The sequence below is a fragment of the Odocoileus virginianus genome, chromosome Y (assembly GCF_023699985.2).
Source record: "Odocoileus virginianus isolate 20LAN1187 ecotype Illinois chromosome Y, Ovbor_1.2, whole genome shotgun sequence".
Lineage (NCBI taxonomy): Eukaryota > Metazoa > Chordata > Mammalia > Artiodactyla > Cervidae > Odocoileus > Odocoileus virginianus.
In genome coordinates, this window is record NC_069709.1 from 2121101 (window position 1) to 2142679 (window position 21579).

General features: G+C 47.2%; 1 protein-coding gene across 1 annotated transcript in view; it reads right to left on the reverse strand.

Moving 5' to 3' along the window:
- Positions 1-21579, reverse strand: part of LOC139033268 (sterile alpha motif domain-containing protein 1-like) — a 60841-nt gene that overhangs the window by 31565 nt on the left and 7697 nt on the right. Inside the window, exon 3 of the mRNA XM_070462123.1 lies at positions 15185-15265. Within this exon, the coding sequence (XP_070318224.1) occupies positions 15185-15265 (81 nt within the window). The remainder of the gene's footprint in view (positions 1-15184; positions 15266-21579) is intronic.

The following is a 21579-nucleotide window of genomic DNA, read 5'->3' on the forward strand; positions in this document are numbered from 1 at the left end:
GAATTTCTGCCTGGGAAATCCCATGGGCAGAGAGGCCTGGTGAGCAACAGCCCACGGGGTCTCAGAGAGTCGGACACGACTGAAGCAGCTGAGCACGCACGTACACTTTTGGTAGACAGCACTGCAATGAACACTCCCAGATACGCAATTCCCAGGGACTTCCCTGGTGGCTCAGGGGTTAAGAAATCTGCCTGCCAATGCTAGGACACAGGTTCAATCCCTGGCCTGGGAAGATACCACATGCCTCGGAGCAACTAAGCCCCACATACCACAACTACCCAGCCCGCGCTCAGAAGCCACAAGAGAAGCCCCTGCAGTGAGAAGCCCACGGACACTGCGTAAAAAGATGCGCAATTCCCAATAAGGAATCGCAAAGGAATGAAAATGAGCCCATAAGTGGTCATGATTGTGACCAAATAAAACAGGAAATCAAGGGGAGTCTAGTTTATCTTAATTTATAGGGCAGATGTGGGTGTGGGAGAAGACTCTTGAGAGTCCCTTGCACTGCAAGGAGATCTAACCAGTCCATCCTAAAGGAAATCAGTTCTGGGTGTTCACTGGAAGGACTGATGCTGAAGATGAAGCTCCAATCCTTTGGCCACGTGATGTGGAGAGCTGACTCTTTTGAAAAGACCCTGATGCTGGGAAAGGTTGAAGGCGGGAGGAGAAGGGGACGACAGAGGGTGAGATGGTTGGATGACATCACCGACTCGATGGACATGGGTTTGAGCAAGATCTGGGAGTTGGTGGTGGACAGGCAGGCCTGGCGTGCTGCAGTCCTTGGGAAGAAGATCCCCCGGAGAAGGACATGGCAACAACCCACTCCAGCTTCCTTGCTGGGAAAATCCCTTGGACAGAGGAGCCTGGCGGGCTACAGTCCATGGGCTCGCAGAGTCGGACATGACTGACTGACTGACCACAGGACAGTTCACAACAGAGCCGAGGGCGAAGCGGGTCACATGTTGGTAGGAACCCCATGAAAAGGTTACGTTTGAAAAACATTTGGCTTCTATTTCTTCAACCTGGCTCCCAGACTACTCTCCCAGTTTCTATTAAATGGAGAACTGTATCTTAGGCACACCTTAAAGTCTCCTGCACAGGCTTCAGGTCTGACAAGGTGACGTCTCTACTTTATTCTGCCTTTAAGCTTCCTGCTTGCAGACACCAGGTCTGCTCATGGGCTTGAGGTTCCCCTGGCAACCTAGAGTGTTACACTGAATGGGGTGGATTCTCTCTGCATGTGGATCATTAATTAATCAAGGTTCAGGTTAGGCTTCCCTGGTGTCTCGGCAAGCAAAGAAAAACTGCCTGCCAATGCAGGAGTCACGGGAGATGCAGGTTCGATCCCTGGCTCGGGAAGATCCTCTGGAGCAGGGCCTGGCAACCCATTGCAGTATATTCTTGCCTGGAGAATCCCATGGACAGAGGAAGCCTGGTGGGCTACAGTCCACGAGGTCACACTGAGTCAGACACGGCTGAAGGGACTCAGCATGCACACAAACTATCCTCAAGGAATAAAGACTGCTTGCGTGTATTATTATTATCTTTTTTTGATGTGGACTATTTTTAAAGCGTTTATTGAATTTGTTACAATACTGCTTCTGTTGTATGTTTTGGTTTCCTGGCCACGAGGCATCTGGGATCTTAACACCCTGACCAGGGATTGAACCCAAACCCCCTGCGTTGGAAGGCAAAGTCTCAACTTCACCTAGCTTCTCCAGCAAGTTCCACTGTATTCTCAATCTGAGCTCCATCAAAACGCCAGTTGTATTACACTTTCTAGACACTGTGCACTCTATAGACACATTCATTGGTACTTACCTGGCGTGTCCTTCTGAAACAGAATCCTTCCCTAAGTATCACTTTGTGGGTTTCAAAAGAGGAGGCAAATATTCAATGATTCTTTAGGAAACAGCTCAGCAAATTGGGATTTAAAAAAATAAAATTCAACTGAATACTAATCTGACTGCACTGCCTTTTTATTATTCAAGGACAAACGTAATCATTTTTTAAAAGAGTTCTAATCTCCGTCATCTATAAAACCCACGAAAGCCTTACACATTATTGTCTTGCCATCAAATGGGATACACGGAGAAAGAAACTACACTCAGTTTTACTACTCAAGGAATGAGAATTACTACTGGAGTCACAGAATCGCTATTACTATTCATATTAATGCCTCATGAATAAAGTTCTAAAAGAGAAATGTGTATGCATTGCGACTTAAAGCAAGGGCTATATACTTTTATGACAGCTCTAAATTCACATGGACCTCTGTAGCTGGCTATGTTCTTACACACACACACACACACACACACACACACACACACACACCAGCTCTCTGTGAGGGTCCCCAAGTAACACCATGGAAGTGTCATTTTTCCCGCTACCTCTTCACGGATGGTTTGGCTGAAAGTCACGTGTCACAGTGAACTTGCTGAGGATCCAGCAAGGATCCAGTTCAAAGGTCAACCTAGCACCCACGTTCAAGACATCCATTTCCAAGTCACATGCCCTTTCACACTGCTATTTTTTTTTTTAACTTAATTTGTAAAGAATTTCTCTTGTGCAAGATACACGTGGAGCCAAACCACCTCTGTCGTTCAAAGCACCGAAGTGTAACTTTCGGGCTGGTAAGAAGTCCACTTGAAAAGAGCTATTCACTTATGTCATTTATTTTTGGCTGTGCCGGGTCTTCTTCGCTGGGTGGGTTTTTCTCTAGTTGGGGACAGCCAGGGGCTACTCATCATCACGCTGCGTGCGCTTTTCTTTGCGGTGGCCTCTCCTGTCGAGGAGCACAGGTTCAACAGGTGTGGCACACGGGCTTAGATGCCCCATGGCAGGCGGGATCTTCCTGGGTCAGGGATCGCACCCACGTCACCTGCAGTAGCGGACGGATCCTTTACCACTGAACCACCAGGGGAGCCCATAAATAGTCTATTTGAAGTATTAAAAGTGACGGCTACTTCACTTACACTGCGTGAAAAGTTCAGAGATTGAACGTAATGATTCTGCACTTGATTTTACTTCCAATCTGCTTTATAGCCGATTACCAGTTTCTCTGGGCTTGCCTGGTGGTTCAGATGGTAAACAACCTCCCTGCCAAGCAGGCGACCCTTGTTTGATCCCTGGGTCGGGAAGATTCCCCCAGAGAAGGGCATGGCAACCCGCTCCCGTGTTCTTGCCTGGAGAATCCCATGGCAAGAGCTGGAGACGACTGAGTGACCGACACTTTTGCTTTTCTTTCACCGATTTCTCCATGCTTGCTATGTTGCTCTTCAGTCGCCAGGTCGTGTCCAACTCTTTGTGAGCCCCCAGACCGTAGCACGCTAGGCTTCCCTGTCCTTCACTAGCTCGTAGAGTCTGCTCACGCTCATGTCCATTGAGTCAGAGACGCCATCCAACCATCTCATCCTCTCTTGCCCTCTTCTCCTTCTGCCTTCAATCTTTCCCAGCATCAGGGTCTTTTCAAATGAATCAACTCTTTGCATAACGTGGCCAAAGTATCAGAGCTTCAGCTTTAGCATCAATTCCTTCCAATGAATATTCAGGGTTGATTTCCTTTAGGATTGACCAGGCTGTCCAAGGGACTCTCAAGAGTCTTCTCCAGTGCCACGGTTTGAGTCTTTGAAGTTCTGCATCGATTCTTCGGCGCTCTGCCTTCTTTATGGTCCAGCTCTCAGATCCGTACATGCCTACTGGAAAGGCCACAGCCATGGCTATTCAGACACCTTTGCTAAGTCGGTCTTTAAAATCTAGGCTGATGTCACCATGCCTGAGTAACTAAAGGTTCACACGTGAGGTAAGAGAGAAAGTTGAGGTGGGGTTGGTTATCAGGATCCCAGCGTGTGTCGTCTGAGCATCAAACACCCGGCTGACGGTGCCTGCCTTTTTCTTCTCTCAGGATCCACCGCGTGTTGTACGTTCTCCCAGCAGGATGGGTGGACAGACCACAGCATGAGTGACAAAGCAGACTGGGGGTCCTTCTTTGAAAGTGCTGTCTGAACGGAAGCGCCGGGGCCTGAAGGCAAAGGAACGGGACAGAGGAGCTTGGTTCAAACTCCATTCTAGCATCGGGCTTGCCGACAGAGACGATGGCTTGTCATCATGTCGTGGAGTCTATACCCAGCGCCGGAAGTGACCGCAGCCCAGTTCCGTCAGCCTGCACCTTATTCCCGCCGTCTGTCTGAAGCGCCTCACGCGGTGAAGCCTCATGCTGCATTTAAGCAACCGATCTCGGCCTCGCGACGTCTCCTGGCCGGCTCTTGTGACAGCCTGCGGCCAGCACGTCTCTCTTGGACTGGAGTGTATTTGCAACGCAAGCTTCCATGGGTGAGCTGGGATAACCCACCTTGGACTTTTGGACACAACACTAAAACTTTTTTTTTTTTAAATACAATGATGCATTGACTTTATTCACTTCTATTTTTGACTGCACTGGGTCTTTCTGGCTGTGCATGGCCTTTCTCAAGTTGAAGAGAGCTACTAGAGGGGGCTACTCTCTGGTTCCGGGACACAGGCTTCTCACGGCAGAGGCTGCTCTTGTGGCTGAGCGTGGATTCTCAGCACACAGGCCTCACCAGTGGTGGTGCACGGCTTTTTTTTTGCTCCACAGCCTGTGAGCTCTTCCCAGACTGGGGATCAAATCTGTGTCCCCTGCGCCAGCAGGCATTTGCTGAACCACTGGACTGCCAGGGAAGGCCTGCACTTAAGAATCTTGAACCCCCAAAAAGATGGCAAAGAATCCACAAAAGAGTCATGAAAACACATCAGAGCATTCCTTTGACATGGGCCCTGATCTCCTCCGGTCACAAAGGTGATGAAGAATTGAAGCCGTGGTACCTTCATGGACAACGGGAATTCAGGCTCTGGGTGACCCTCCATGGGGCCGTTTTGAAAATGAAGCTAGATCCTCAGCCCAGCCCAGTCTGTCCCCAGCTCTCTGCCTTGCAGCTGAAGGCGAGACACCGATGTCCATGCCGGCCCCGCAGCTAAACCGGCATGCACGGAGTCTGAACGGGGTCCCTCAGGGCGGCAACAGGGACACGGAACCCCACTTCTCTCCCTGTGTGTCCCTCCTCGGCCGCCAGCCCCCATCGAACGCCAGGGGATGTCCGCTCCCTACTGAGAGCACGCTGTCTTTCCTTTCTCTTTGCTTCCATCCAGATCATCCCATCCGCATTTTGAAAAGTGCTCTCTTTAAAGAAGACAAACATTCTTTTTTGTTTGTTTTTTTCAATAACAAAGAAGTTTCAGAAACTGCTGAGCCACAGGGCCCACTTAGAGCTAAGCCCCCCTGTCGACCTGACCTTTCTCTTCCACTTTCCAACTCAGCTCCCTACGGGGAAAAGGCCACGCGCCCAAATCCCAGGGTGGCTGGTTTGGACAATGACCTGCGGGGATTTTCGGCCATGTTTCTCCCTGTCTCCCAGACGGACTCAATTTCTGCTTTCTCTTGCCTGAACCTTATGGGTTTCCTGAATCTTTGACGGCAACTTCTACCCCTGAAGCTACCGAAAAGTCCTCGTCCTGGGTTTACACTCTGTCCTGTCCTAGAATTAACTAGAAACGGGTGTGATGACGGGCACGCCTCTGACCACTGCCCTTCAGTTCTTCCTCACCTGCACACGGACCCCACGGTCAGCCAGCTTGGTGACACCACAGCCTAACTAGGCATTACTGTTACACACGCCTGTATCTTTGCACACATGTAGGTATGATGGATGTGTATGCATGTGTGTGCATATATGTGCACACAAAGGTAGCTGTGAATATATTTGTGTGTGTGTGTGTGTGTGTGTGTGTGTGTGTATACTTCCCACCTCCTCGCTGGGAAGCAAATAATATGCTTACATTGTCTACAGGTGGACTTCTCAGGTGGCGCTAGTGGTAAAGAACCCGCCTGCCAATGCAGGAGATGTAAGAGACATGGGTTTGATCCCTGAGGCTGGAATATCCCCTGGAGGAGGGCATGGCAACCCACTCCAGCGTGCTTGCCTGAAGAATCCCCAAGGACAGAGGAGCCTGGTGGGCTACAGTCCGTGGGGTCACACAGAGTGGGACACGACTGAAGCGACTTAGCATGCACGCACACATGGACACAAGGAGGGAAGCGGAGGATGGGAAGAACTGGGAGACTAGGATTAACACATATACACTGCCATGCGTAAAATGGACGAGAGGGTTGGATGGCTTCACCGACTCAAAGGACATGAGTTTGCACACACTCCGGGAGATGGTGAAGGACAGGGAAGCCCGGTGTGTTCAGTCCATGGGGTCGTGGTCGGACACGACTAAGTGAATGAAAAACAAGGAATGCGTAAAAGAGCCAGCTAGCGGGAACCTACTCTAATAAAATACAGGGAGACCAGCGCGGTGCCCTGTGACGACCTAGAGGGTAGGACGGAAGGGTGGGTGGGAGGCTCAACAGGGAGGGGGTGTTGTATACAGACAGCTGATTCGGGGTGTTGTACAGTGGGAAGGAACACAACTCGGTAAAGCAATTATACTCCAATAAATAAATAATAAACAATGCCCTTGGCACCCATTAAAAAAAAAAGGTGTGTACACTATTCAGTGTCCTCAGAAAAGGATTCGATTAGCAGATATGGTTTGAAATCACACACAAAAAAATGTCATCAGTGAACTGGTGACCTCGAGAAGTACTGTTTTTTGCAGCCAGCTATCGACATTTCAAATGCCCCTGTTTGGGCAAGATGACTATGAAATGAAGGGCTTTATTTTCCAACTAAACATTTCTAAAAGTCCGTCCATTTTATTTTCAAAGCAAATGTAACAAAACAGCTAAACAAAAAAAACTGCCTCACAAGGACACAAGTTGTATGTGTTTTGAGTTTTCAGAAACACTCAGGAAAAAAGTGGAAAGCAGTGTTGAGGTGTCAGCCAAGCTCACCGGTGTCAGACATTCCACAGAATCACCCTGTGCCTGTCTGGGCGTTAAGTGAGAAGCAGATTTACAAATGTTCGTCTCACAATGAGCACGGTTCACGCGGGGAACCGGAGAACCAAGAGACGCATGTGAAAACATATAGAGCACGCTGGTTGCAGAGAAATTAAAGAAGGTGGGGGGCGGGGAGGAGAAGCCATTCGCGGGAAAGACAAGAGTTGGAGACACACAGCCGACCCGTGTTCTCACCCAACAAGAGAACCGTCGGTAAACTACAAAGCAGCGGGCGACGTGGAAATAAGGCCCCACGGAAAACAGCACTTCCTTGGAAAGAAGTCACCGTCTTGGAAACAAAACAGAGGTATTGGGCTTTGAGACAGAAGAGTATTTCATACAGAAGTGTCAGTTCCAAAGCAAACAGATATGAAAAAGAAACGAAGGTGAGTTACACTGCACGGCTGTCAGCAGCGTTTGTCTCTCTGAAGGATTTTTTTTGTTGTCATTTGTATTAAGTACTCAGCGTGTCAACAGTAACAGGATAAGGAGGCGAGGAATAAATGACCTGACCCCAGGTGGTGCCAGGGGTAAAGAATCCACTGCCAGTACAGAGACGAGGGTTTGACCCTGGATCGCCAAGATCCCCCGGAGAAGGACGTGGCAACAACCCACTCCATCTTTCTTGCTGGGAAAATCCCTTGGACAGAGGAGCCTGGCGGGCTACAGTCCATGGGCTCGCAAAGAGCTGGACACGACTGAGTGACTGACCACACAACAGTTCACAACAGAGTCGGGGACGAAGCGGGTCACATGTCGGTAGGAACCCCATGACAAGATTTCGGGGGAGATGTGCACCCATGAAGATTACGTTTGGCTTCTATTTCTTCAACCAGGCCCCAGGACTACTCTCCCAGTCTCTACTAAATGGAGAACTGTATCTTAGGCACACCTTAAAGTCTCCTGCACAGGCTTCAGGCCTGATGAGCGTAGTGTGGCGTGCTAGGAACGATGCTTCCTGCAAAGGGAGGCCGGCTCTGTCCTCCTGGGGGCTGAGAGGAGACCCTGTGCCCTACAGAGCAGAAAGCAGCTGAGGCACTCTCTGAGGCGGGGAGGGGCTCTGCAAACAGGAGCGGCCTCTCATTCCACCTCTGAGTTTCCTTCTCTCAAGAAAAAGGTGCGTGCGTGCTGAGTCGCTCAGTCATGTCCGGTTCTTTGCAATCCCGTGGACCGTAGCCCCACCAGGCTCCTCCGTCCATGGGACCCTCCAGGCAAGAATGCTGGAGTGGGTTGCCGTGCCCTCCTCCAGGGGATCTTCCTGACCCAGGGATGGAAGCTGCGTTTCTTAAGTCTCCTGCATTGGCAGGCGGGTTCTTTACCACTAGTGCCCGAAGAAAAAGATATTCAACTACAGCTTCTAAAGCTCCCTATTGTAGGGAGCATGTTAATGAACGACAGGGCCAAAACCTCATGTCCAGGTGAGCACAGGTCATGAGAAGGGCACCACCTGAAAACGACGAGCAGTAGAAGGAAGAGGAAACTGAGGAGGGAGCGCTGGGTATGGAAAGGAGACGAACAGAAGAAGTAAGAACATGAGAACCAGCATGGGCATTCCCTGAGGTCCAGTGGCTAAGACTCTGCACCCCCAGCGCAGGCGGCCCAGGTTCAGCCCCTGCTCAGGGAACCAGAACTCGCATGCCACAACCGGCCCCCTGGGCAGGTTAGAACTGCACAACAGAACCACCTACTCCCCAAATGCATCCTTTTTGGTTGTCGTCGTTGGGAACTCCCTGGTGGTTCAGACGGTAAAGAGTCTGCCTGCAGTGCGGGAGACCCGAGTTCGATCCCTGAGGCGGGAAGATCCCCCGGAAAAGGAAATGGCAACCCAGTTCAGTATTCTTGCTGGGAAAATCCCATGGGCAGAGGAGCCTGGCAGGCAACAGTCAGAACCACTTACTCCAAAAATACATCTTTTTTTGTTTTTTTTTTAAGATTAAAAAAAATAAAGAATCAAAATATAGAAATAATGCAACTGATGCGAAGAACTGACTCATTGGAAAAGACCCTGATGCTGGGAAAGATTGAAGGCAGGAGGAGAAGGGGATGACAGAGGATGAGATGGTTGGATGGCATCACCGACTCGATGGATATGAGTTTGGGTTAACTCCGGCAGACGGTGATGGACAGAGAGGCCTGGCGTGCTGCAGCCCTTGGGGTTGTAAAGAGTCAGGCACGACTGAGCAACTGAACTGAACTGAATGCAACAAACAATATTCAGATGAAACGTCCTAGACAATTAACAACTGCTTCACTGCAGCTCACGCACAATATATTCTTGTTAAAAACTCATACTGCTCGTCCAAGGTTATTAATGTGTTCAAGTCGCTCTTGTTTTTCGAAAACCAGAAATACATAATCATCATGATGCAAGTCACATGAAAAAGTCACTGCTTTTGGTAAGCTACGAAATGGGTTATTTGCAAGATTTCCTTTATAGGGGACAGGGGAGGACAATGGATATGAAGCCCACTCCTTTAAGCAGAAAAGCAGAGAAAAGAACTGTGGAAGAAAAAAAAAGGCTAGGTTTGGTGGTCAACCCTGCCTTAGGTAGTGCCCGGGGCTAATTCCAGGGAGAGCTCCCTCTACAGTCTGGTTAGGGGACTGCAACCCAGTTCCAAATCCCTCTCAGTCATTTCTTTTTTTTTTAATGCTGATGGTCTGGAAGTCAGCGAGCTAGGTGCGTGTGGAGTTGGTGTGTGTGGGGTTTCCTCAAGTCGAAAGTTGCCAGGTGGGTCTTGAATCATATGCCAGTTTTAGTTCCAAAAGGAAGAGTGTCATTCATCTTGTAAACAGAGGAAACCACCTCAGTGAAGTACAGATGATAACGAGATTAAAGGCAGTGATTTATCCTTGCAGGGAAAAATCCCCAAAGCGGTCTGCAAACATAGCGAACTGCAGAGGCATAAAAGCTGGCGTGGCTATAAAACTGCCTAGTCCCACGGCAACTGCACACCTTTATCAATCTCTGCATTAAGCCGGCACGTCGACAATATCGCTTTTGATTAGCAAGCAGAGCTGGCGTCCTGGGGCCGCCTGGTGCTTTATGGATAGGCACCACTCAGCTCAGACAGGTGGTTTATGGTTCCCTTGAAGGCACACAGGAAAATCAGGGGCTGTATGGTATTAAGAAAAACACCACCTGCTTGGGAGTTCAATTCCATACACAGCTCTTTTTTTTTTTGACCATGTAGATGATGCAATGCTCAGAAATGGATACCTGTATGTAACAAAGACACAGTGGAAGTCAAATGGACTCGGGAAGGCTCAACGTTCTCTTATCTTGGGGGTGACGACTCAGCTGTCACAGATGAGGAGGTGTTGGCTCTAACTTCAAGGAGGCAAAGCCGTTAATGCTGGTTGAGAGGAACCTCTTCCGTCTTTGATTGCACTCTGACCAATTCCAAGAGAAACATTTCACTTTCCGAGAGCTGCACTAGTGACCGGCTCATTCCGGGAGGATACACCCAACGCTGAGGAGAAATGCTTGATTACTGTTATTACAGAAATATGCGAGGACTTCCCTGGTCGTCCAGTGGCTAAGACTCCGCATTCCTAATGCAGGGGGCCGGGGTTAGGTCCCTGGTTAGGAAACCAGGTCCCACACACACACCACAACTAAAATTTCGTGTGCAGCAGATAAAAAATAAGATCCCACGAGTGGTAAATAAGCCCAATACAGCCCCCTCCCCCCAAAAAAGTGCCCACATTCTTGGATGCACAGTTGTACTGAACACAGATTTCCTGTGTATCCCCTAAAAGCCAGCCTACTGGCTGAGAAGTATCTGAGTTATTCTGGCGTGTGTGTAGTCTGGGCTATGCAGACCTTAATGACAAAATCAGATTTGACCTTGGCTGAGAAAGTCTCAGCCAAGAAGATGCCACCAAGACCTGTCAGACTCAACTACAGGTCAGATTTCTTTTTTGTTGTTCAGTCACTCAGTCACGTCTGACTCTTTGCAACCCCATGGACTGCAGCACACCAGGCGTCCCTGTCCATCACCAACTCCCGGAGCTTGCTCAAGCTCATGTCCACTGAATCGGTGACACCATCCAACCATCTCATCCTCTGTCATCCCCTTCTCCTCCAGCTTTCAATCTTTCCCAGCATCAGGGTCTTTTCTAAGGCGTCAGCTCTTCATATCATGTGGCCAAAGTATTAGAGCTTCAGTTTCAGCATCAGTCCTTTCAGTGAATATTCAGGACTGATTTCCTTTAGCATGGACTGGTTGGATCTCCTTGCAGTCCAAGGGACTCTCAAGAGTCTTCTCCAACACCACAGTTCAAAAGTATCAGTTCTTCAGCACTCAGATTTCTTAGTCAACGTCAAATTTTCTTTTGGACAGAGGTCTCATAAATGTTGTCATCAGGCATGTCATACCCAGCAGGGGCCACACTGCCCTGCAAGATACTCACAGAAGTAGAACAGAGACAGTTGGTAAAGCTGTTGGCCTGTTTTCAAAATTTAATTCCCTAAGTAACAATTGGTAGCATTCACGAGAAGGCGCTTTCAGGAACTGAAACAGTGATGACATGTTCCCTGCCTACATGAATTAGAGGAGAAGAGAGACTTCAGTGCGGCAAAACTTAGGTGGGCCACATGGAAACACAGTATAGTTCTATTTTAAAGAAGTTTGACTATCACAGCAAAAGGAAGAAATCTTCTCAGTTTGGGGACTTCCCTAGGGGTCCACTGGGTAAGATCGTCAATGCAGGGGATATGGGTTCAATCCCTGGTCAAGGAACTAAGATCCCACACGCCCTGCATGGTGCAGCCAAAAAATAAGAAGACTTTAACAAAAAACAAATCCTCTTATCTTAAGACTCTCAAGAAGCATCATGATTACTCATATGCTGTTGAACACGACTGCAAAGCAACCCTTGAAAGCCCAAGGAGGGCATTCTACTCAACTCCCTTTGGAAGGAAAACAGGCCCCCACAGTCTCAACTCCTTGTCAGCAGTGTCAGTCATATCTGACTCTTTGCGACCCCGTGGACTGTAGCCCGCCAGGCTCCTCTGTCCATGGGATTCTCCAGGCAAGAACACTGGAGTGGGTTGCCATGCCCTTCTCCAGGGGCTCTTCCCAACACAGGAATGGAACCCACATCTCCTGGATTGGCAGGCGGATTCTTTACCATCTGAGACACCAGCGGACAGCATGATTTATCACCCAAACCAGGACACTTGAGCGGAGAAGGTGGTGGGCTTATCAGCTGGGACCTGGGCAGGGGGTGTTGGCTGTAACCATTCTGGGTAAACAAGAGGCTACCGTGATTATTCCTGAGATGGCATCACCGACTGGATGGCATCACCGACTCAACGGACATGAGTTTGGGTAAACTCCGGGAGTTGGTGATGGACTGGGAAGCCTGACGTGAAGTCCACGGGGTTGCAGAGTTGGACACGACTGAGTGACTGAACTGAACCATGATTATTAGAAGGAAGGTTGTGAGTTCTGTTCAGCCATTCTTGCCCCCAGCTACACACTAGAATCATCATGGGAGAACACACCCAAGTGTGCCCGTGCACACACACACAAGCATATGCCTATACCTACGTCGGCACACACACATTTACATGTACAAACACACACGCGTATGCTTATACTGAGACGGCTGAGCCCTACTCCAGACCAGTTAGACGAGATTTCTGAAAATGGAATGAGCCTTGAGCATCGATTTCTAAAAGGTCCCCCAGGCGATATAAAAAGGCAGTGGGACAGAGAATCACTGACCTCGACACCCTCCAGAGACCATCCAGCTCTCAAAACTCTGGGATCCTCATTCCTGAGCGTGAAACTCTCACCTGCCTATGGTCAACTGCAAACTACTCTCCTTTCTAGAACACAACATATTTCATACCAGTACGATAATAACCAACGTGTATTTACAAAGAGTTTACACTTTACCACAACATTTCCTCTTTTACAAAAACACTTTCTCAACATTATCTTTTTTTTCTTCGCATTAACTCTATGAGAAAGTCAGATTGGTTATTATTATTATTATTACTATTATTGACTTTCTACAAGTGAAGATATTGAGGTTTCAGAGATGACACACACAGGCACCAGGCATCCAACACAAGGTGCATATGGATTAATCACGCCCACGTCTTGATTAGAAACGGTAGCATTTAGGAGCACACAACTGGGGGTCCCTACCACATGGGTCTGGATTTCACATCTGCCATTCACTGGCTTGATAAGCTGGGGCAAGTTACTTAACCTCTGCCTGTATCATCTCTAAAATGAAAATAACACCGATACTTGCTCTGTGGTGGCGGTCTAGGTATTGCATGACATTTCACCTGGTAAGCCTCTGCAGCAGGTCCCCAAAATAGTAACAATGTTATTATTGTTCCTATGGTTACTGTTACTCCTCCTTTTCCCTTCCTGCCTGCTTTGACTGCTATAATTTCCCCTCCTCCTCCTCCCCTCCTCCCCCTCCTTCCCCTTGTAGAACTAGTAATAACATTCAGTGCTATAGGTAGAGTCCATGGCCCTTCAGAGAGACAAGATTAATCACTGTAAAACCTCTTGAGCTAATCTTTGCCGCCTCTCACACACACTCCCAAAAAACCAGAAGGCCACGTGAGTCATCCTCAGAGAAGACACTCTGTGAAACCAGACACCCCAGATGTGTGTCTGTGTTGAACCCGGGACGTCTTTGGTACGAAGAGCAAACGATCAGGCTCTAGACAGATGCACAGCTGGATTCAGAACCCAGCGGACAGCGGCCTTGGAGATGCGCTGCTCACGTCTGCCTTCGAGAAAGAACCTAAGTCCTGGGCTGGGCCTGTCTGCTCCCGGGTGTCGGGGGGCCCCACGCTCTGAGCAAAGTCCCCAGCCAGAGGAAGACCAGGCTCATCAGCACAAGGGTCTGGGCACGTCTGCCCTGGAGCTGCCCTTGGAACAACACTGCAGCCTGTGGTTCTTCCCCCCATTTCTCCTCCATCCCTCCTTCACAGTATCAGATGACACTGCTGACTGCAGACGCCTCTAAACAATAACAGAAAGCACCCCCATGCGTGTCAAACCGCCCTCGCAAGGACAGCACCGTGGTTACCTTACTCAACTGAGACACCGCGAAAACCATACAAAATGTTTTCTTCCAAAACTGTATTACTGCATCACTTTCTCAGAGTTTATCTGGAAGGTTTTACAGAGTTATAAAATATGTCTCACTTGTCTCTCTTTCTGATGAAGTGCCTACAGCGTGAGGCTTAAAAAAAACTGATTGTACATCATGTTCTATTCATGTCATCTTTGTTGTGCAAATTAAATTTGTTATGCCACATTAGCTCAAAGATATGAATATTTTAATAATGCTAGATCTATAAATTGCAAGGAGAATGAGTTAGAATTTTAAAATATACTCAGTTTCAAGGAAATGGATTTCTTGAGGACACATTTTTCATCTAGAGAGGAAAGGTATTCTAAATTACTGCATTTCCAAAGTAACCATTTAATTTCATTCTCATTTTGGTAATTCATGCTTTTCAACATAGTGAAAACGTTAAAAATAATCAAAAACATTAAAATGGTACTTGGATCCAGTATTCTAAGTGTTCTTAATGCTAGTATTATTATATAATAACATTATTATAGTTAAGGATAATAACAATAAAATAGTTATGTGACAAAAGGTATTCTGCACTCTTTGTATATATTAACTTATCAGGATTCAGAAATATTTAAAATTTTAAGCATAATAATATCTTCTTATACATATTAACAACTTATCGATTATTTCTCTGGTAAATTAGATATTTCTAATGTTAATATTGTTATGGTGGAAAATAATAACAATGCAATAGTGAAATGGTTCTTACTATGTGACAAACAGAATTCTAGGCTCCTTATACATGTTAAGTCAGTTAGCCTCACACACATTCTATAATTTAGGTGTTAATTACATTGTGTTATCCATAACGTAAAATTTAAGGAACTGAAAAACAGAGAGGTTAAGTAACCTTCCCAAGGTCACACAGCTATATGTGGCACTTTCCTGGATTTGAATGAAAACAGTCCGCATGAATGAGGAAAAACAAAATGCTGACTGACCTTAAGCCACACCCACTAAACTTTCACTCTGTAAGTGTGTGTCTGTGTGTAAACGTTATCAATGCACATGCAAACTGAGTTATCCTACATCACACTGATGCGACTTAAATGCACCTGAATTTTAACATCTGAATATGTATGGTCCTTGCTGAGTACTCACCCTGAATATCGGAAGCGCGTTCAGTGGGCTTTGGCAGCCTGCCTCTCTTGTGCAAGGGAGTCTCTCCTCTCTGAAGAGTGCCTGTAAAGGATACAATGAATGAGAAACGCCACTGGCAAAGCCGGCTCAGCGCTCAGGCCTGTCTGCTTTCAGGCCAGAAACAGAACTTTCCAGGTGTGCGTCAATCATTTTGCCAGACCTCTCGCATAGTCAATTACCAGTAAACAGTCACTGAGCACCTACTGTATACCATTCCCTGTACTAAATCCCAGAGCTTTTAAAAGGCTACCTATGGGGACTTCCTGGCGGCCCAGTGATTGGGACGCTGCCTGTCAACGCAGGCAACACGGGCTCGATTCCTGGTCTAGGAAGATTCCACGTGCCACGGAGGCAGCTAAGCCCATGAGTCATAACTGCTGAAGCCTTTGCGCCTGAAGCCCATGCTTCGCACCAAGAGAAGCCACTGCAATGAGGAGCCTGCGAACAAAGAGGGGCCCCTGCTCGCCACAACCAGAGAGGGCCCACGCAGAAGCCAGCCAAGACCCAGCGCAGTCAAAAATAATAAATTAAAAAACAAAAGGTTTAAGTATGACTCTAATACGGTTCTGCACTAGCAGTAACTCATATGAAAAGAATCCGATTTACATTAAATATTTATCATCTGTCCCTCTAAGGAACAGTCAATAAAATACCCTAAACTTCTGAAGATGATTCCAAGAAAAGAGCGCCCCACTTTTACAGTGACTATGATCCAGTTCTCATAAAGTACTTTTTTCCCCAGTTTTATTGAGATATGATTAGCGTACAGCACTGTGTAAGTTTAAGATGCAGAACATAATAATTTGACTTATATACACCATGAAATGACCACAGAGTTGATTAACAACGTTGTGTTAGTTTCAGGAGCATGGCAAACTAATTGAGTTTTGCATGTGTTTGTATCTACTGCGTTTCAAATCCTTTTCCCATTTAGGTTGTTATGTAATATTAAGCAGAGTTCCCTGGGCTGTCCAGCAGGTCCTTGCTGGTTCTCCATGTGAAACCCAGCAGTGTGTCCATGTCCACCCCAAACTCCCTAACTTTTCCCTTCCCCCAAGCCCCCGCTGCACACATGCGACCATACATACATTCTCTAAGTGTGTGAGTCTGTTTCTGTTTTGTAAATAAGTTCATCTGTATCATTTCTTTTTAGATTCCACGTATAAGCAATATCACATGCTATTTCTCTTTCTCTGTCTGGCTGACTTCACTCAGAAAGACAATCTCTAGGTCTACCTATGCTGTTGCAAATGGAACTACTGATAATGAATGAACTTTTAAACTCTTTACTCATACTCTGGAATTCCACTGGCCAGGATTCAGCTTAGGAGTCTTTTTTTTAAAGTTCTACCACTTTATTGCTACCAGCCCATCTCCCTCCACCCTCATGTATGAAACCCCAAGGACCAGAGCCTGCCTGGCTCCTCTGTCCATGGACTTTTCCAGGCAAGAATACTGGAGTGGGATGCCATTTCTTTCTCTGAGGAGTCATGTTGTTTCAACAAGCGACCTGACACCAGGGACTAGGTTGGGTAGGATTTCACATCATCAGCGCCAGCTTAACAGAAGGCTTACACACCCCTGTCTTGCAATGGCTGGGCGGCATCTTTCTTCCTCGTGAGGCTAGCCTACCTGCCTCATTCATTACTACACCCACGAGCCTGGGAAAATGTCAACCACAGAACACTCACAGGCGACACTGCTGAATAAATACATTCAAAGATGAAGGAGACAGTTAATCAGCTCTTAAGAGGACTGTGTTGAACAAAACACTGACTTGAAAGTAGGAGCTCTGATGGGTGTGTTAAAAAACGTTATCGTATTACTTAGTAGACAGCCTTGATCTTCATATATTCAGTCCTTCTAGCACTGACACCCATGCAAGTCGTAATTTATAAGTTTATTAAGACACAAATTCAGACAGCATGGTTGTAAAAGCCAGTGGGAAGACCTCATTTAGGTGGTGGAAAAAGCCTAGCAAATAATTAAACATCCAAATCTAATATAATGTTTTCTCCTCTTCACATCATTCACAAGTGCACACTACTACGTGTTGATACGACGTTCATGAGTCTAGATTATTGATGTCTGGAATAAGATGTCTGGAAGCGAGATATGCAAAAAGGAGTCTTATATACACTTAATATTAGGTCATCGACTATAGAATCAATCAAGTTACTGGCAGCTATTAGGTTGCAAGTGTTAGTTGCTTAGCTGTGTCAATGCTTTGAGACCACATGAACTGTAGCCCAACAGGCTTCTCCGTCTGTCCATGGGATTCTCCAGCCAAAAATACTGGAGTGGGTTGCCATGTCCTTCTCCAGGGGATCTTCCTGACCCAGCGGCTGAATCTACATCTCCTGCTTTGCCAGGCTGATTCTTTACCACTGAGCCACCAAGAAGTCATTAGGTTAGGTGATCTCATATTGAAGGCTTTTTATATAATGCTTTGTACCAAGTTTGAGATAGAAATCTCTATAAAGTAAATTATACATTCCATTTACCTATGCTGCTGCTGCTAAGTCGCTTCAGTCGTGTCCGACTCCGTGCTACCCCGTAGACAGCAGCCCACCAGGCTCCCCCGTCCCTGGGATTCTCCAGGCAAGAACACTGGAGTGGGTTGCCATTTCCTTCTCCAATGCATGAAAGTGAAAAGTGAAAGTGAAGTCGCTCAGTCGTGTCCGACTCTTCACGACCCCATGGACTGCAGCCTACCAGGCTCCTCTGTCCATGGGATTTTCCAGGCAAGAGTACTGGAGTGGGTTGCCACTGCCTTCTCTGATTTATGTATGAGTGTATAGTATATATATCACATGTATTAATTTTACATAGGTAGTCAATATTTTCTTTAAATTTGTATCTGTATTCTCTAAATACTCGAAGAACCTGTGTTTTTTTAGAAATAACAAAAATATTTCATTTCTTAAAATGTAAACTCTTAATAGGAGTAGAAATAACTAACTTCTCTTGTGAAATAATGATGTCCTCTTGAGGAAGCTGAGTGCTTTAGAATTGATGGTTTTGAACTGTGGGGTTGGAGAGGACTTCTGAGAGTCCCTTGGACGGCAAGGACATCAAACCAGACAATCCTAAAGGAAATCAGGCCTCAATATTCATTGGAAAGACTGATGTTGAAGCTGAAGCTCTAATCCTTTGGCCACCTGATGCGAAGAACTGACTCACTGCAAAGACCCTGATGCTGGGAAAGATTGAGGACAGGAGGAGAAAGGGACGACAGAGGATGAGATGGTTGGATGGCATCACCGACTCAACGGACATGAGTTTGAGTAAGCTCCACGAGCTGGTGATGGACAGGGAAGCCTGGCATGTTGCAGTCCATGGGGTCACAGAGTCGGACACAATTGAGCGACTGCATTGAACTTGAGTGTGTGTCTGTGTATCCTGGGTACCCCTGATGAGTGTGAGAATTTTTACTTTCTTCCAGCAAAGCACTGAGCTCATTTCTTCTCAGTTCAGTTCTGTCGCTCATCGTGTCTGACTGTTTGCGACTCCATGCACTATAGCACACCAGGCCTCCCTGGCCATCACCAACTCCCGGAGTTTACTCAAACTCATGTCCACTGAGTCGGTGATGACATCCAAACGTGCCGATCATCCTCAGTCGTTCCCTTCTAATTTAGACCATTATTTTCTCCAGTGGGACTCTCCATAGAGCCTGGGCTCCACGGAGATGTGTGAGGGGCCAATACTGAGTGGGACTGGGGTCAAATGTGTGTGATCTGATTCATGAGCCAGCATGCTACGTTCACAGGAGAGGAAGTCCCAGCTCAGAGATGGCCGCTATTGCTGTCCAGCCGCTCAGGTGCGTACGGATCTCCGCGACCTCATGGACTGTAGCCCGCCAGGCTCCTCTGTCCACGGGATTCCGCAGGCAAGAACACTGGAGTGGGCTGCCATTTACTTCTCCAGGGCATCATCCCGACCCACGGATGGAACCTGCGTCTCTTCTATCTCTTACACTGGCAGGCAGGGTCTTCACCATCAGCACCACCGAGGAAGCTGTTATATAGAGATGACACCTACAGGTTGGCTTCTTTAACTCAACAAATACTCCTCAGGTACTGCAGAGGCAATCATGGCTGAGACTGCCCGATCTCCTCCCCGGGAAGGCCTGACCGACTAAGTCCATCTGGACTTGGCGATGCTTTCCATCACTGCATATCCATCTTCCGGGGTACTCGCTCACCCCATCACAGGTCCATGTCACTGTGTCAGGACTCTTCAGAGACATGCATGTGAAGGAAACAGAACCAGCAGGAGTCCCTTCCTAAACCTGAGAGGTGGGCAGTGAAAGAACTTTTCCCCTGACGTGCTGAGAGGCTGCCGCAGCCTCCTGGGAGAAGTCCTGACTGCAGGTGGAAACCCAGACGAGAAGAGATACCAGAAATGGCCCAACGGTGGCTTTGCGGTACCGACTGGATGCCTGATCCCGCCACCTCTACGCTTGGTCCAACCGCTAAACCTTCTGATGCTTGTCTTTTCATTGGAGGATGACTGCTTTCCGGTGTTGTGAGTTACCGCGGTACAACGTGAATCAGTCGTGAGTGAGTGAGTGGATGAAGTCGCTCAGTCGTGTCCGACTCTGAGACCCCATGGACTGTAGTCCACCAGGCTCCACTGTCCATGGGATTCTCCAGCCAAGAGTACTGGAGTGGGTTGCCATTTCCTTCTCCAAAAGTGAAAGTCACTCAGTCGTATCCTTGCATCCCCATGGACTACATAACCCATGGGATGCTCCGGGCCAGAACACTGGAGAGGGTAGCCTTTCCCTTCTCCAGGGGATCTTCCAACCCGGGGATCGAACCCAGATCTCCCACACTGCAGGCAGATTCTTTACCAGCTGAGCTACAAGGGAATCTGCCATATGCATACTTATGCCCCCTCCCTCTTAAGCCTCCCTCTCCTCCCCACATCCCACCCCTCTACATCATCAGAGGACCGAGCTGAGTTCCCTGTGCTAAATGCCAGCTTCCCACAAGCTGTCTGCTACACACATCAGTGTATATATGTCAGTGCTATTCTCTCAGTTCATCTCACCCTCTCCTTCTCCACTGGGTCCACACATCCGTTCTCTACGTCCGTGTCTCTATTTCTGCCCTGCACACAGGTTCATTGGTACCATTCTTCTATTTAAACTGTCTTGAAGTATGAATAAACATCAAGCAGAGTTGAAACGTGAAGATACTTGCAGCAGAATTTTCTCTTTGCCTCAGCCAGTTAGATATACCAACTAAAGACTGGATGAAACACACAACCTAAAGATTCGTAACTCTTCTACACAGTTATTATGTGTTAACTACCTCCTAGATGCTGGCAGCAACCAGTCCGTACGAGACAGTCCCTGCTCCAAATCAACTCTGAACACAGAAGGCGGAGGCAAAACACATCTCTCAGCAAAACAAGAGGTGATAAATGCTGTCACAATGCCCCATGCATGGTAGCAAAGAGTGGGATTAATATTGATAGAAGTTGTCTGAATTTAATCCAAAAGGGCCCCCTGAGACAGAAGGGTTTGTTTAGGCCTTGAAGGATAAGCAGAACTTAATAGAACAGACAAATGTGAAAGTACATTCCAGCAAGCAAAGACAGTGAGCTAAAAATGGAGAGTTTATCCATCAAGATTTTTTTTTTAATTTTTTAATGCCTACTCCAGTCTTTGTCGTATATTAGACACTACATAAAGTTTATTTAAAGAGTGATGAAAGGCAATAAAGACAACTGATTAAATATATGGTATATCTGGAGGTAGGGCCTTGGCCAATGACGTGACCTGCTTTTATTAACACTGTTCCTAATGCAAATTTTGTTCTCATTACAATAACCAACTTTACGACACAACTTCCAAGAAAAGCAGTCATCAGAGTTACCGCCATAATTGATAAATGCAGGAAGGGTTGCTTTAGTTAACTACTACTCTTGACTTTTTTTTTCCTTTTCCAGATGTAAGCACGTTTCCCACACGTTATAAATAAATCCATGCATCCCATTTATTAAACCCTTTTACTATTTTGGAGGGCTTCCCTGATAGCTCAGACAGTAAAGAAATCACTTGTAATGCAGGAGACGTGGGTTCGATCCCTGGGTTGGGAAGATCCCCTGGAGCAGGAAACGGCAACCCACTCCAGTATTCTTGCCTGGGAAATCCCAGGGACAGAGGAGCCTGGTGGCCTACAGTCCATGGGGTTGCAAAGAGTTGGACATGACTGAGTGACTAACATTTGGGTAACTTTACCACTTTTTTTGTAAAATTATAAACAACTAATTGTTGCCGGGGTCCAGCCTCGGCAGGATCCAGGGGGTACCCTCGGGATGAAAGGGCGTCGGCAAGAGAGAGA